We start from the raw sequence: 18472 nt of genomic DNA, 5'->3' as shown, positions 1-18472 counted from the left end.
TTTCTGACACTACTTTGCTAAGGTGGGCAAGACAATTGGTACTAAAAAAAGGTTTTATCAAATATCCACCAACTGATCCAAAGAACTTATTCAAATTTGACATTCAAAACTTACTTTTACTATAACTGCATGTAATCATGCACGTCCTCAGAACACTAACTGGTATCAGATTTGGATGAAAAAAAAAGGAATCCCTTAGTATTCTCCACAAACAAATCATTGCTCAACACTAAACTACACCTCATCTGCCTGATTGTCCATCCTCCCAAAAGTAAATATAATAAAGCTGCAAACCACACAAACAGAGAACACAAAACAATAACTAGCTGCCTAACAACCACAAACATTCAACACCTACACAATGAAAGAAAAGAACCTCCAAGCACAACCCCACCTTACCATGCCTAGCACTCAATTTGTTGCAAAAGCACTAGACCCCTCTCATCCACACTTTTCCATAACTGATCTCCAACCCCCAAATAGATATAAAAACCTACTCTAGACTCACAATTCAGCATCCTACACTCATAGACTTTGCCCATCCCAACAAACATTACACTGACAACACTTGATTGTACCAAAGTAACCCAACAAGTACTCAACTACTGCCTTCCCAACTCAAGTCTTTAATGAAAACCTAGCTGACATACATCCACCTGAAACCACGATTCCAGATATACACAAGGTATATTTTCTTATCTACACTGTGGCATCATCCATTCCTACAACATTACAAACACCGTCAACATATTTCAGAACCCTTCATGCCTACAATGCAATTACTACAAAGACACAAAACACTTCCTGCTCAACTACCCAGCACATAGACAATCAAGACATCATGACACTGAATGATTTGTGGCCCCACCCATTGGTTGTTGACAGCTTCCAGAGTGCTGTGTGAGCCTCATAGAAAACAGAAGGCACTTCTGGTCCATGAACTGTGCAAGAAAGGTAAGTAAAAACTGACATTTTATCACTTGGATTTGACATAAACTTCTTATCATGGAAGCCAAAGTGTACCAGTGTCACAAAAGTAATGCACTTTGTACCAGGACAGTTAAACAGCAGTTCTTCAGCATTACTGCAATACCACACAGCTCTACTTTTTACAATAAATCCCATCTTTTTCCTTCCTTAATACCCATTTCAATCCCCCCCTTTTTTTATCTAGATACATTGAGGTTTTAAAAAGCCATGGTATTGCAACCCTACTTTAGAGGAGTATTCAAATGAGGTACATTGAGTAAAGTGACATTAACAAGTGTTTGATTCGATATGCCACTTGAGAATGAAATTGTAGAACTAGACTATTGCATGAAAAAAAAAATGGTTGGGTGGCTGTAATGGTCTGACACAACAGTAGAAGTGCTGATTTTTTAATCAAACTATCGAGAATGGAAATGATTAGGTTTCAGTCAACCCTCCCAACTTCAAACCCTATTTGTCTGGAAAGATTTCAGTCACTTCTTGTGGTTAAAGCATAGTGTAGGACCTCAGCATGAAGATGTAATGATTTCATAATCTTGTAGAAATCTTACGATACTAGAGGCTGTTGAGTTTGAAAATATCAAAAAGCAGGAAATGAGGCAAAATAATACCAGATAGTTGAGAGACAAATTGAGCCATATAATAAGGCAAATATGTAGTTTAAGAGCATCACAGAAGAAACTCAGAAAATCACATCAAGTGATTTAGAATGGTGCCAATGAAATATACATATAATTACATGCTTGTGGCATGAGAAGAGTGGGAGGTGGGTTGATTAGAAAGGGTAGTGAGTGGTGGGATGAAGAAGTAAGAGTACTAGTGAAAGAGAAGAGAGAGGCATTTGGACGATTTTTGCAAGGAAAAAATGCAATTGAGAGGGAGATGTATAAAAGAAAGAGACAGGAGGTCAAGAGAAAGGTGCAAGAGGTGAAAAAAAGGGCAAATGAGAGTTGGGGTGAGAGAGTATCATTAAATTTTAGGGAGAATAAAAAGATGTTCTGGAAGGAGGTAAATAAAGTGCGTAAGACAAGGGAGCAAATGGGAACTTCAGTGAAGGGCGCAAATGGGGAGGTGATAACAAGTAATGGTGATGTGAGAAGGAGATGGAGTGAGTATTTTGAAGGTTTGTTGAATGTGTTTGATGATAGAGTGGCAGATATAGGGTGTTTTGGTCGAGGTGGTGTGCAAAGTGAGAGGGTTAGGGAAAATGATTTGGTAAACAGAGAAGAGGTAGTGAAAGCTTTGCGGAAGATGAAAGCCGGCAAGGCAGCAGGTTTGGATGGTATTGCAGTGGAATTTATTGAAAAAGGGGGTGACTGTATTGTTGACTGGTTGGTAAGGTTATTTAATGTATGTATGACTCATGGTGATGTGCCTGAGGATTGGCGGAATGCGTGCATAGTGCCATTGTACAAAGGCAAAGGGGATAAGAGTGAGTGCTCAAATTACAGAGCTATAAGTTTGTTGAGTATTCCTGGGAAATTATATGGGAGGGTATTGATTGAGAGGGTGAAGGCATGTACAGAGCATCAGATTGGGGAAGAGCAGTGTGGTTTCAGAAGTGGTAGAGGATGTGTGGATCAGGTGTTTGCTTTGAAGAATGTATGTGAGAAATACTTAGAAAAGCAAATGGATTTGCATGTAGCATTTATGGATCTGGAGAAGGCATATGATAGAGTTGATAGAGATGCTCTGTGGAAGGTATTAAGAATATATGGTGTGGGAGGCAAGTTGTTAGAAGCAGTGAAAAGTTTTTATCGAGGATGTAAGGCATGTGTACGTGTAGGAAGAGAGGAAAGTGATTGGTTCTCAGTGAATGTAGGTTTGCGGCAGGGGTGTGTGATGTCTCCATGGTTGTTTAATTTGTTTATGGATGGGGTGGTTAGGGAGGTAAATGCAAGAGTTTTGGAAAGAGGGGCAAGTATGAAGTCTGTTGGGGATGAGAGAGCTTGGGAAGTGAGTCAGTTGTTGTTCGCTGATGATACAGCGCTGGTGGCTGATTCATGTGAGAAACTGCAGAAGCTGGTGACTGAGTTTGGTAAAGTGTGTGGAAGAAGAAAGTTAAGAGTAAATGTGAATAAGAGCAAGGTTATTAGGTACAGTAGGGTTGAGGGTCAAGTCAATTGGGAGGTGAGTTTGAATGGAGAAAAACTGGAGGAAGTGAAGTGTTTTAGATATCTGGGAGTGGATCTGGCAGCGGATGGAACCATGGAAGCGGAAGTGGATCATAGGGTGGGGGAGGGGGCGAAAATTCTGGGGGCCTTGAAGAATGTGTGGAAGTCGAGAACATTATCTCGGAAAGCAAAAATGGGTATGTTTGAAGGAATAGTGGTTCCAACAATGTTGTATGGTTGCGAGGCGTGGGCTACGGATAGAGTTGTGCGCAGGAGGATGGATGTGCTGGAAATGAGATGTTTCAGGACAATGTGTGGTGTGAGGTGGTTTGATCGAGTGAGTAACGTAAGGGTAAGAGAGATGTGTGGAAATAAAAAGAGCGTGGTTGAGAGAGCAGAAGAGGGTGTTTTGAAGTGGTTTGGGCACATGAAGAGAATGAGTGAGGAAAGATTGACCAAGAGGATATATGTGTTGGAGGTGGAGGGAACGAGGAGAAGAGGGAGACCAAATTGGAGGTGGAAAGATGGAGTGAAAAAGATTTTGTGTGATCGGGGCGTGAACATGCAGGAGGGTGAAAGGAGGGCAAGGAATAGAGTGAATTGGAGTGATGTGGTATACCGGGGTTGACGTGCTGTCAGTGGATTGAATCAAGGCATGTGAAGCGTCTGTGGTAAACCATGGAAAGCTGTGTAGGTATGTATATTTGCGTGTGTGGACGTATGTATATACATGTGTGTGGGGGGGGGTTGGGCCATTTCTTTCGTCTGTTTCCTTGCGCTACCTCGCAAACGCGGAAGACAGCGACAAAGTATAATAATAAAAAAAAAAAATTACAATTTTCATCAAACTACAATATAGAAAGCAGACAGTATAGAGTATAGAAAGCTATAAAGATCAGAGAAGATATGTGGCTAATAATTAGCATAAAAGTTTAGATATCAACAGAGTCCACAAAAACCTTACCTAACTTTCTCTAGTAGCCAACATTTACCTTATTTCTGATGCCATACGAGTAGTTGCTGGGAGGTTTGTATAGTGTGTGCACACAAACACATCCAGCTAATGTTCCTCACCATACGACCAACACACTAATATGTCCACCAAACATTTTTCCGAATGTGTGGGACATGTTAAACAACATTAACATTGGTACATTTTAAATATAATAGAAAATCACAAAAAATATCAGCTGCTTGGGAAAGTCGGTGGGGTTTTCATAGGTTCTGTCAATTTCTAAAAGTGTTTCACCCATCTTTATCTTAATTAACCCTACATTTTCCCAGTCTTCAGGGCCCTTCCTATGATCAATTTATTTACTATTACTGGAGAAATGAAATCAATTATATCTTATCAATGCCTTTGTAAATCACTTCTACAAAATAATGAAAGTCCTTGGATATGATTTTCTACCACTTCCACTTATCAATTTTGTAGTCCCTTTAAACTACAAGTTTACAGATAACAGTAATCTTGATTCGTTACCCACAAAGTATGCATCGTTTGTAATGGTCTTGGAATAAATACAAACTCTCCTGCTGAAATGTAAACATGAATATATATTACAGAGATTAATGAAAAAAAAAACTCAAAACAGTTGGGTAACAGAGAGAAGTAAACCATTAGCAGAGGTACTAACAAGATGGAATTCAACAAGCAATAAAGGTCATCATACAATAAACAAAGGAATCTGATAGTAAGGCAATGGCTCGGTAAGGGTCAGTACTGCTACTGTCTCACTAACTCCACTCCACAGTGGTAGCAGAGTCAAATGAAACCCACAATGTTTTGCATCCCATGATGCTGCATACTGAAATTTTCCATGTTTTCTTTAAATCTAATGTGAGAATCAAAGGCTGAGAGAAAAAATGTGAACAGAGGGCATGAAAAGGTCAGCACTAACCTGGTTAGTTTACTCAAGTGAGACAAAGAGCAGGACTCTCAGCACAAAAGATACAGTGCATATATGTTATATGAGAATAGAAAGACTAAAAGTGATGAAAGGATAGAATAAGGAAGATGTATAGGCTACAGTTGTTTCTATGAAGGAATTCAAACATGTGCACAGCTCACAGGATACTGAGCTAGTTCTGTATGAGCCACTCAGTTAAATGGGAAGAGAAGGGCAAGATATACATAATGCCATCATAAACATGTGTTGTACAAATATTTTCATGCAAAATGCTAAATGTACTTGATCCACATCTCTGATACTTCAATATTAGAGAAAGAAGAAAAAAATGTATACATATACCAACCTCAATTTCCATTTGTTTCTCACTAATAGCCTTCTTCGTGGCACTAAGATCAGATTCCAATCTTGCCTTCGAATCATCAAGCAGAGTACCTCTCTGTTCAGACACACGAAGTTTCTCCTTTATGTCACTATTTTCCATCTCGAATCGGCTAACAGCATTTTTCAGTTTCTGTACCCGATCCTGTAAATTATTAAGAATTAGGTAAATTGCCTTCTCTGTCAACCTGCATATCAAACCACTGTGTTTTTTCAATGTGACAGAAGAAAATACTTTACAAAATAAATTCACATTCCTCCATCTCACTTACACAAACACCTATTGTGCCTCCAGCACAACTTTGGGTGTCTTTAGATTACTTCCATGTACTTTATACACAAATTCCTTTGACACTGGAAAAGGGCTTTTCTATGGATGTGTCTGAGGTCATGTCCAGTTAGAATTCTGCAGAATTCCTCTTCAGACACTTGTGAAGACACATGATGACATCATGCAAATGACACTAGGCTCATTTACAACATGGGAAGGACAGGCAATTGAAAACTCAATGGTCCATGATGAGGTTAAATTCCTAATCTAAATAAATAATAAAAGTATGCGCCCACCACTCCCTCTAGCACATTAGCTAACAGGAAAATGCTTATGAAGGATCACCAAGCAATACGACTGACAAGGAAATTTCACAAGAAGCAAAACAGATAAATGAAAAACATGCTCTTAACTAATTTCAGTTGCTGGATACTTTGGGGAAAATATAGTTTATGCTCAAATTAGGGCAGAAAAAAAGTCAAAATATGTGCATATTGTGCTGTCACTCCTGAATGGGTTTGTTCACTGATAAATTGGGTCATTTTGAAAATAAAGTCAAAATACAATGTATAGAACCTCCTAAAACATTTGTGTTCCAAAAGATGAAAGTATTCATCCTCTATTGCTCCTCTACAGTCACTTTCCTGCTGGTCCTTTGATGAGCAAAACAAAAAATTTCCTTATAAAAGTGATTAAAGGTCAGTCTTTTCCAGCATGAAATACCATGTCTTCTGAATTTCTAAGAAAAACACTGAGGATGAGTCATACTGTACAATTTTGTCTGGCACTCTATCTAATCCTGGGGATAGTGGATAAAGACTATTTCCCATGTATTCCATGTAAGCCGTAAAAAGCAACTAAAAGGGGCGGGAAACCCTTCCTATCTAACATTTCAATTTCCAACAGTTGGAACACAAGGAGCCAAGTAGAGTGTTCCTCCTCCTCAAAGGCTCAGGCAAGAGTGTTAGGATATAACCATGACAAGAAGAATGGAGAGTTATGCAGTATGTTTGAGGAAAGAAACCTGGATGTTCTGGTTCTGAGTAAAAGAAAGCTCATAGATAAGGGGGAAGGATGGTCTGGAAATATCTTATGGGTCAATTTTGGGGATAGTGAGAGAGCTAGAATAGAGTAAAGGGAAGCAATGCTCTTCGAGGGGGTGCAGGAATGGTGAAGGAAATTGATCTCAAGCTAGAAGAGAAAGAATACTTCCCATGCATTTTCTGTGTGTTGTAGAAAGCGACTAAACGGGATGAAAGTGGGGGGGCTGTAAAATCCTCCCCTCTAGATTTTATTTTTCCAAAAAGAAGGAAAATAGAAGTGGGCTAAGTGAGGATTCTCTCTCAAAGGTTTGATTTTCTGTTCTTGATGCTACATCACTAAATTGGGAAATGGCAAATATCTATTTAAAAAAAATCATATCTTTTTTATTATATTGTACTTAATCGACATCTCCCACGTTAGCGAGGTACCGCAAGGAAACAAAAGAAGAATGGCCAAACCCATTCACATAACACAAGTATATACATAAACACCCACATATACATACCAATATATTTCAACATATGCATATATATACATATATACACATGTACATATTCATACTTAATGCCTTCATCGATTCCCGTCACCACCCAGCCACACATGAAATAGAATCCCCCAACCATGAGGTAGTGATACGAAAAGACAAAAAGGCCAAATTCGTTCACACTTACTCTCTAGCTGTCATGTGTAATGCAGCGAAACCACAGCTCCCGTTCCACATCCAGGCACCACAGACCTTTCCATGGTTTACCCCAGATTCTTCACATGCCCTGGTTCAATCTATTAGCAGCACATCGACCCCAGTAAACTACATCATCCCAATTCAATCTATTCCTTGCACACCTTTCACCCTCCTGTACATTCAGGCCCTGATCACTCAAAATCTTTTTCACTCCATCCTTCCACCTCCAGTTTGGTCTCCGGCTTCTCATTCCCTCCACCTCAGACACATATAACCTTTTGTCAATCTCTCCTCACTCATCCTCTCCATGTGACCAAACCACTTCAACACACCTCTTCTGCTCTCTCAACCACACTCTTTCTATTACTACACTACACATCTCTCTAACCCTTTCATTACTTACTCGATCTAACCACCTCACACCACATATTGTCCTCATACATTTCATTTCCAACACATCCACCCTCCTCTGCACAACCCTATCTATAGCCCATGCCTCACAACCATATAACACTGTTGGGACCACTATTCATTCAAACATACCTATTTTTGCTCTCCGGGATAACATTCTCGATTTCCACACATTCTTTAATGCTCCCAGAACCTTCACCCCCCCCCCCCCCTGTGACTCACTTCGGCTTCCATGATTCCAACCGCTGCTAAATCTTCTCCCAGATATCTAAAACACTTCACTTCTTCAAGTTTTTCTCCATTCAAACTTACCTCCCAATTAACTTGTACCTCAACCCAACTGAATCTAATAACCTTGCTCTCATTCACATTTACTCTCAACTTTCTCCTTTCACACAGTGTACCAAACTCAGTCACAAACCTCTACAGCTTCTCACCCAAATCAGCCACCAGCACTGTATCATCAGTGAACAACTGACTCACTTCCCAGACCTTCTCATCCTCAACAGACTGCATACATGCCCCTCTCTCCAGAACTCTTGTATTTACCTCCCTAACCACCCCATCCATAAACAAATTAAACACTCATGAGGACATCACGCACTCCTGCCGCAGACCAGCATTTACTGGGAACCAATCACTTTCCTCTCTTCCTACTCGTACACATCCCTTTACTTCCTTGGTAAAATCTTTTCAGTGCTTCTAGCAACTTACCTCCCACACCATATAATCTTAATACCTTCCACAAAGCATCTCTGTCAACTCTATTATATGCATTCTCCAGATCCATAAATGCTACATACAAATCCATCTGTTTTCTGAGTATTTCTCACATACATTCCTCAAAATAAACACCTAATCCACACATCCTCTACCTCTTTTGAAACAACACTGCTCTTCCCCGATCTGATGTTCTGCACACACCTTCACCCTCTCAATCAATACCCTCCCATATAATTTCCCAGGAATACTCAACAAACTTATACCTCTGTAATTTGAACACTAACTCTTATCCCCTTTGCCTTTGTACAATGGCACTATGCAAGCATTCTGCCAATCCTCAGGCACTTCACCATGATCCATACATACAATGAATATCCTTACCAACCAATCAACAACACAGTCACCCCCTTTTTTTAATAAATTCCACTACAATAACATCCAAATCCGCCCCCTTGCCAGCTTTCACCTTCCGCAAAGCTTTTGCTACCTCTTCTCTCTTTACCAAACCATTCTCCCTGACCCTCTCACTTTGCACACCACCTTAATCAAAACACCATATCTGCCACTCTATCTTCAAGCACATTCAACAAACCTTCACAATACTCATTCCATCTCCTTCCTACTTCATCACTACTTGTTATTCCCTCCCTATTAGCCTCTTTCAGTAAACTTAATCACTGTTTCCTACATCAACGAGGTAGTGCCAGGAAACAGACAAAGAATGGCCCATCCACTCATATACATACTTTATCATTATTATACTTAACCACTGTCTTCTGTACCAGCGAGGTAGCGCCAGGAAATAGAGGAAGAGTGGCCCAACTGCTCATATACACATATATATACATCAATGCCCATACACGCACATATACATACATATACATGTCAACATATACATACAAAGACACGCATATATGTGGAGCCTGGATGTGGAAAGGGAGCTGTGGTTACAGTACATTAAACAGCTATAGACTGAGTGTGAACAAATGTGACCTTTTTGTTTTTTCTGGCGCTACCTCGCTAGGGGAGGGGTATTAAAGTTATTTCATGTATGGCGGGGTGGCAACAGAAATTGGATGAAGGCAGCAAGTATGAATATGTACATGCGTATACATGTATATGTCTGTGTATGTATATGTCGAAATATATAAGTATGTATATGTGCATGTATGGGCATTTATGTATATATATATTTTTTTTTCTTTTTTCCGCTGTCTCCCGCGTTTGCGAGGTAGCACAAGGAAACAGACAAAAGAAATGGCCCAACCCACCCCCATACACATGTATATACATACGTCCACACACACAAATATACATACCTACACAGCTTTCCATGGTTTACCCCAGACGCTTCACAAGCCCTGATTCAATCCACTGACAGCACGTCAACCCTGGTATACCACATCGATCCAATTCACTCTATTCCTTGCCCTCCTTTCACCCTCCTGCATGTTCAGGCCCCAATCACACAAAATCTTTTTCACTCCATCTTTCCACCTCCAATTTGGTCTCCCACTTCTCCTCGTTCCCTCCACCTCCGACACATATATCCTCTTGGTCAATCTTTCCTCACTCATTCTCTCCATGTGCCCAAACCATTTCAAAACACCCTCTTCTGCTCTCTCAACCACGCTCTTTTTATTTCCACACATCTCTCTTACCCTTACGTTACTTACTCGATCAAACCACCTCACACCACACATTGTCCTCAAACATCTCATTTCCAGCACATCCATCCTCCTGCGCACAACTCTATCCATAGCCCATGCCTCGCAACCATACAACATTGTTGGAACCACTATTCCTTCAAACATACCCATTTTTGCTTTCTGAGATAATGTTCTAGACTTCCACACATTCTTCAAGGCTCCCAGGATTTTCGCCCCCTCCCCCACCCTATGATCCACTTCCGCTTCCATGGTTCCATCCGCTGCCAGATCCACTCCCAGATATCTAAAACACTTTACTTCCTCCAGTTTTTCTCCATTCAAACATTGACTTGACCCTCAACCCTACTGTACTAAATAACCTTGCTCTTATTCACATTTACTCTTAACTTTCTTCTTTCACACACTTTACCAAACTCAGTCACCAGCTTCTGCAGTTTCTCACATGAATCAGCCATCAGCGCTGTATCATCAGCGAACAACAACTGACTCACTTCCCAAGCTCTCTCATCCCCAACAGACTGCATACTTGCCCCTCTTTCCAAAACTCTTGCATTCACCTCCCTAACAACCCCATCCATAAACAAATTAAACAACCATGGAGACATCACACACCCCTGCCGCAAACCTACATTCACTGAGAACCAATCACTTTCCTCTCTTCCTACACGTACACATGCCTTACATCCTCGATAAAAACTTTTCACTGTTTCTAACAACTTGCCTCCCACACCATATATTCTTAATACCTTCCACAGAGCATCTCTATCAACTCTATCATATGCCTTCTCCAGATCCATAAATGCTACATACAAATCCATTTGCTTTTCTAAGTATTTCTCACGTACATTCTTCAAAGCAAACACCTGATCCACACATCCTCTACCACTTCTGAATATGTATATATATATATATATATATATATATATATATATATATATATATATATATATATATATATATACATACATATATGTGTATGTGGGTGGTTGTGCCATTCTTCATCTACTTCCTTGCACTACCTCGCTGATGCAGGAAACAGCAGTTAAGTATAATAAAAAACATAAAAAATATAATATATAAATGAACATACTCATACTTACTGCCTTCATCCATTCCCGTCGCTACCGCGACACACAGGAAACAGCATCCCCCCCTTTTTAGTGAGGTAGCACCAAGAAAAGAAAAAACAAGGCCACATTTGTTCACACTCAGTCTCTAGCTGTCATGTGTAATGCTCTGAAACCATAGCTCCCTATCCTCATCCAGGTCCCACAGACCTTTCCACAATTTACCCTAGATGATTCACATTCCCTGGTTCAATCCATTGACAGCAGATCCACCCCGGTATATCACATTGTTCCAACTCACTCTATTCCGTGCACACCTCTCACTCTTCTGTATGTTCAGGCCCAATTGCTCAAAATTTTTTTCACTCCATCCTTCCACCTCCAATTCAGTCTCCCGCTTTTCCTTGTTCCCTCCACCTCTGACACATGTATTCTCTTTGTCAATCTTTCCTCACTCATTCTCTCCTTGTGTCCAAACAATTTCAACACACCCTCTTCTCTCTCGACCACACTCTTTCTATTATCACACATCTATCTTATCCTTACATTACTTACTCGATCAAACCACCTCACAACATATACTGTCTTCAAACATTTCATTTCCAAAACATCCACTCTCCTCCATACAAATCTATCTACAGCCCATGCCTTCCAACCATATAACACTGTTGGAACCACTGTTCCTTCAAACATAACCATTTTTGCTCTCCAAGATAACGTTCTCTCCTTCCACACATTCTTCAATGCTCCCAGAACCTTCACCCCCCTCCCCTACCCTGTGACCCATTTCTCTGTTTACCAGACCATTCTCCCTGACCCTTCACTTCGCATACCACCCTGACCAAAACACCCTATATCTACCACTCTATCATCAAACACATTCAACAAACCTTCAAAATACTCACTCCATTTCCTTCTCACTTCACCTCTACTTGTTACTACCTCCCCACTTTCTCCACTTCACTGATGTCCCCATTTGTTCTCTTGTCTTTTGCACACTATTTACCTCCTTTCAAAACATCTTTTCATTCTCCCTATGATTTATTGATACTCTCTCACCCCAACTCTCATTTGCCCTCTTTTTCACCTCTTGCACCTTTCTCTTGACTTCCTGCCACATTCTTTTAAACATCTCCCAGTCATTTGCACACTTCCCTGCAAAAATCATCCAAACACCTCTCTCTTCTCTTTCACTAACAACCTTACTTTTTCAACCCACCGCTCACTACCCCTTCTAATCTGCCCACCTTCCACCTTTCTCATGCCACTTGCATCTTTTGCACAAGCCATCACTGCTTCCCTAAATACATCCCATTCCTCACCCGTTCCCCTCACATCATATGCTCTCACCTTTTGCCATTCTACACTCAATCTTTCCTGGTACTTCCTCACACAAGTCTCCTTTCCAAGCTCACTTACTCTCAAGACTCTCCTCTCCCCAACATTCTCTCTTCTTTTCTAGAAACCCTCCACAAATCTTCACCTTCACCTCCACAAGACACTGATCAGACATCCCACCAGCTGCCCCTCTCAGCACATTAACATCCAAAGGTCTCCCTTTTACCCACCAATCAATCAACATGTAATCCAATAATGCCCTTTGACCATCTCTCCAACTCATATATGTATACTTATGCATATCTCTCTTTTTAAACCAGTTATTCCCAATCACCAGTCCTTTTTCAGCACACAAATCTACAAGCTCTCACCATTTCCATTTACAACACTGAACACCCCATGTACACCAATTATACCCTCAACTGCCACATTACTCACCTTTGTATTTAAATCACCCATCACTATAACCCAGTCTCATGCATCAAAGCTGCTAACACACTCACTCAGCTGCTCCCAAAACACTTGCCTCTCATGATCTTTCTTCTCATGACCAGGTGCATAGGTACCAATAATCACCTCTCTCTCTCCATCCATACACATACATATACATAAATGCCCACACATGCACATATACATACATATACACAGACATACACATATATACACACGTACATATCCATATTTCCTAGCCTACATCCAATCCCAGTGCTACCAAACCCCACAGAAAACAGCTGTGCTACCCCAGCTTCAGTGAGGTGGCGCTAGGAAAACAGACAAAAAAGGCCACATTCGTTCACACTCAGTCTCTAGTTGTCATGTGTAATGCACCAAAACAACAGCTCCCTATCCACATCCAGGCCTCCAAAGACTTTCCATAGTTTACCCAACACGCCTTACATGCCCTGGTTCAGTCCACTGACAATATGTCGACCCTGTTAAACCACATCGTTTCAATTAACTCTATTCCTTGCATGCTTCTCATCCCGATCAAAATCTTTTTCACTCCATCCTTCCATCTCCAATTTGGTCTTCCACTTCTCCTTGTTCACTCCGTCTTTGACACATATATCCTCTTTGCCAATCTTTCCTCACTCATTCTCTCCATATGTCCAAACCATCTCAATACACCTTCTTCTGCTATTTCAACCACACTCTTTCTATTTCCGCATCTCTCTTACCCTTTTAATATTTACCCGATCAAATCACCTCACACCACATATTGTTCTCAAACATTTCATTTCCAACACATCCACCCTCATACATACAACCCTATTCATGCCCCATGCCTCACAACCATATAACATTCTTGGAAGTAATATTCCTTCAAACATACTTTCTACATATTCCCCACATGTCACAAAAGGCGACTAAAAAGGGCAGGAGCGATGGGCTGGAAACCCTCCGCTCCTTATATTCAATTTCTAAAAGAGGAACCAGAAGGAAGAGTCAAGCAGGGAAAGCTCACCCTCCTCTGACTGGGGTGTCTGAAAGTGTGGGGATGTAACCAAGATGAGAAGAAAGGAGAGATGGGTAGCATGTTTGAAGAAAGAAACCTGGATGACCTGGCTCTGAGTGAAACAAAGCTCAAAGGTAAAGGGGAAGAATGGTTTCGAAATGTCTTGGGAGATAAGTCAGGGGTTGATGAGAGGACAAGAGCTAAGGAAGGAGTAGCATTACTCCTGAAACTGGAGTTGTGGAAGTATGTGATAGTGTAAGAAAGTAAATTCTAGATTGATATTGGTAAAACTGAAAGTGGATAGAGAGAAATGGGTGATTACTGGTGCTTATGCACGTAGTCATGAGAAGATAGATCATGAGAGGCACTACATTGATGTCGGTAAAACTGAAAGTGGATTGAGAGAAATGGGTGGTCATGAGAAGATAGATCATGAGAGAAAAGTGTTTTGGGAGCAGCTCAGAAAATGTGTCAGCAGCTTAGGTGTATGAGACCTTGTATTAGTGATGGGTAATCTAAATGCAAAGGTGAGTAATGTGACAGTTGCGGGTATAATTGGTCTACATGGGGTGCTCAGTGTTGTGAATGGAAATGGTGAAGAGCTTTTGAATTTGTGCCGAAAATAGACTTGTGATTGGGAATACCTAGTTTCAAAGAGATATACATATGTATACGTAAGTGAGTAGAAGAGATGGTCAAAGGGCATTACTGGATTATGTAATAATTGATAAGAGAGTAAAAGGGAGACTTGGATGTTAATGTGCTGAGTGGGGCAGCTGGAGAGATGTCTGATCACTATCTTGTGGAGGTGAGGGATGAAGATTTGTAGAGATTTTCAAGAAAGAAGAGAGAATGTTGGGGAGAAGAGTTGTGAGAGTGAGCTTGGAAAGGAGACTTGAGTGAGGAAGTACCAAGAGACATTGAGAGTAGAATGGGAAAACATGAGAACAATTGATGTGAGGGTAGTGGGTGAGGAATGGGATGCATTCAAGGAAGCAGTGAAGGCATCTGCAAAAGTTGCATGTGACATGAGAAAGGTGGGAGGTGGGCAGATTAGAAAAGGTAGTGAGTGGTGGGATGAAGAAGTAAAGTTGTCAGTGAAAGAGAAAAGAGAGGTGTTTGAATGATACTTACAAGCAAGAAGTGCCAATGACTAGGAGATGTATAGAAGAAAGTGGCAGGACGTCAAGCAGAAAATGCAAGGGTTGAAAAAGAGGGCAAATGAGAGTTGGGGTGAGAGAGCATTATTAAACTTTATGGAAAACAAAAAAGATGTTTTGGAAGGAGGTAAGTAATGTGCAAAAGACAAGAGAACAAAGAGGAACATCAGTGAAGGGGGCAAAAGGGAAGTGATATCTGGTAGTGATCAAGTGAGGAGATGGAGTGAGTAATTTTGAAGATTTGCTGAATGTTTTGATGATAAGAGTGGGGTGGTGGGTGAAGCGGGAGAGTCAAGGAGAATGGTTTGGTTAAGAAAGAAAAGGTGGTGAAATCCTTGTAGAAGATAAAATCCGGCAAGGCAGCGGGTTTGGATGGTATTGCAGTAGAATTTATGAAGAAAGGGGGTGATTGTGTTGTTGATTGGGTGGTAAGGATATTCAGTGTATGTATGGATCGTGGTGAAGTGCCTCAGGATTGGCAGAATGCATGTATAGTGCCACTGTACACAGGCAAAAGGGATAAAGGTGAGTGCTCAAACTAGAGAGACATAAGTTTGTCGAGAATTCCTGGAAAATTGTTTGGGAGAATACTGACAGAGAAGGTGAGGGCATGTACATAGCACCTGACCAAGGAGTAGAAGTGTGGTTTCAGAAGTGGTAGAGGATGTGTGGATCAGGTGTCTGCTTTGAAGAATGTGCATGAGCAATATTCAGAAAAACAGATGGATTTGTATGTATGGCATTTATGGATTTGGAGAAGGCATATGATAGAGTTGACAGAGATGCTTTGTGGAAAGTCTTAAAAGTATATGGTGTGGGAGGTAAGCTAGTAGAGGCAGTGAAAGTTTTCATCAAGGATGTATGGTATGTGTACAAATAGAAAGAGAGGAGGGTGACTGGATCCCAGTGAAGGGTCAGGGTGCAGCAGGGGTGTGTGATGTCTCCATGGTTGTTTAATTTGTTTATGGATGGGGTAGTTAGGGAAGTAAATGCATGAGTCTGGAAAGAGGGGCAAGTATGCAGTCTGTTGGGGATAAGAGGGCCTGGAAAGTGAGTCAGTTGCTGTTTGCCAATGATATAGCACTGGTGGGTGATTCAAGTAAGAAACTGCAGAAGTTGGTTACTGAGTTTGGAAAAGTGTGTGAAAGGAGGAAGCTGAGAGTAAATTTGAATAAGTGCAAGATTAATAGGTTCAGCAGGGTTGAGGGGCAGATTAATTGGGATGTAAGTTTGAATGGAGAAAAATTGGAGGAAGTGAAGTGTTTTAGAAATCTGGGAGTGGACTTAGCAGCAAATGGAACCATAGGAGTGGAAGTGAGTCACAGGGTGGAGGAGGGAGCCAAGGTTCTGGGAGCAATGAAGAATGTGTGGAAAGAAAGTTATATAGGAGAGTAAAAATAGTTATGTTTGAAGGAATAGTAGTTCCTACAATATCATATGGCTGCGAGGTATGGGCTATAGATAGGGTTGTATGGAGGGTGGATGTGTTGGAAAGATGTTTGAGGATAATATGTGGTGTGAGGTGGTTTAATTGAGAAAGTAAAGGGTAAGAGTAATGTGTGGAAAAGCAAAGAGTGTGGTTGAGAGAGCAGAAGAAGGTGTGCTGAAATGGTTTAGACATATAGCAAGAATGAGTGAGAAAAGGTTAACAAAGAGGATATATGTGTCAGAGGTGGAGGGAACAAGAAGCAAGAGACCAAATTGGAGGTGGAAGGATGGCGTGAATAAGATTCTGAGCAATCGGGGCCTCAACATACAGGAGGATGAGAGGCATGCAAGGAACAGAGTGAACTGGAATGACGCGATATATCAGGGTCCACGTGCTGTCAATGGACCGAACCAGGGCATGTGAGCATCTGGTGGAAACCATGCAAAGGTTTGTGGGGCCTGAATGTGGATAAGGAGCTATGGTTTCAGTGCATTACACATGACAGCTAGAGACTGAAGGAGAATGAATGTGGCCTTTTCTGTCTGTTTTCCTGGTGCTACCTCACTGAAGCAGGAGGCAGCGATGCTGTTTTCTGTGAGGCGGGGTGGTGCTGGGAATAGATGAAGGCAAGGAAGTATGAATAGGTAGATGTGTATATATGTATATGTTTGTGTATGCATATGTATGTGTATGCATGTGAATATGTTGATATGTATATGTATGAACATGCATGGGTATTCATGTATATATATTTTTTTTTCACACTATTCGCCATTTATGGCGTTAGTGAGGTAGCATTAAGAACAGAGGCCTGGGCCTTTGAGGGAATATCCTCACCTGGCCCCCTACTCTGTTCCTTCTTTTGGAAAAAAAAAAAAAAAAAAAAACAGAGGACTAGGCCTTTGAGGGAAATCCTCACCTGGCCCCCTTCTCTGTTCCCTCTTTTGGAAAACAAAAAGTGAGAGGGGAGGATTTCAAGCCCCCGCTCCCTCCCCTTTTAGTCACCTTCTACGACACGCAGGGAATACATGGGAAGTATTCTTTCTCCCCTATCCCCAAGAATATATATATATATATATATATATATATATATATATATATATATATATATATATATATATATATATATGGGATGTATTTAGGGAATCAGTGATGGATTGTGCAAAAGATGCTTATGGCATGAGAAGAGTGGGAGGTGGGTTGATTAGAAAGGGTAGTAAGTGGTGGAATGAGGAAGTAAGATTATTAGTGAAAGAGAAGAGAGAGGCATTTGGACGATTTATGCAGGGAAAAAATACAATTGAGTGGGAGATGTATAAAAGAAAGAGACAGGAGGTCAAGAGAAAGGTGCAAGAGGTGAAAAAAAGGGCAAATGAGAATTGGGGTGAGAGAGTATCATTAAATTTTAGGGAGAATAAAAAGATGTTCTGGAAGGAGGTAAATAAAGTGCGTAAGACAAGGGAGCAAATGGGAACTTCAGTGAAGGGCGCAAATGGGGAGGTGATAACAAGTAGTGGTGATGTGAGAAGGAGATTGAGTGAGTATTTTGAAGGTTTGTTGAATGTGTTTGATGATAGAGTGGCAGATATAGGGTGTTTTGGTCGAGGTGGTGTGCAAAGTGAGAGGGTTAGGGAAAATGATTTGGTAAACAGAGAAGAGGTAGTAAAAGCTTTGCGGAAGATGAAAGCTGGCAAGGCAGCAGGTTTGGATGGTATTGCAGTGGAATTTATTAAAAAAGGGGGTGACTGTATTATTGGGTGGTTGGTAAGGTTATTCAATGTATGTATGACTCATGGTGAGGTGCCTGAGGATTGGCGGAATGCGTG

General features: G+C 40.9%; 1 protein-coding gene across 1 annotated transcript in view; it reads right to left on the bottom strand.

Moving 5' to 3' along the window:
- Positions 1 to 18472, bottom strand: part of LOC139767160 (uncharacterized) — a 1522454-nt gene that overhangs the window by 164614 nt on the left and 1339368 nt on the right. Inside the window, 1 exon segment of the mRNA XM_071696189.1 lies at positions 5361 to 5540. Within this exon segment, the coding sequence (XP_071552290.1) occupies positions 5361 to 5540 (180 nt within the window).

This window comes from Panulirus ornatus, chromosome 59 (assembly GCF_036320965.1).
Source record: "Panulirus ornatus isolate Po-2019 chromosome 59, ASM3632096v1, whole genome shotgun sequence".
Classification (NCBI taxonomy): domain Eukaryota; kingdom Metazoa; phylum Arthropoda; class Malacostraca; order Decapoda; family Palinuridae; genus Panulirus; species Panulirus ornatus.
Note: the sequence above shows the minus strand (reverse complement) of the source record. Positions and strands in the feature narration are given on the sequence as shown.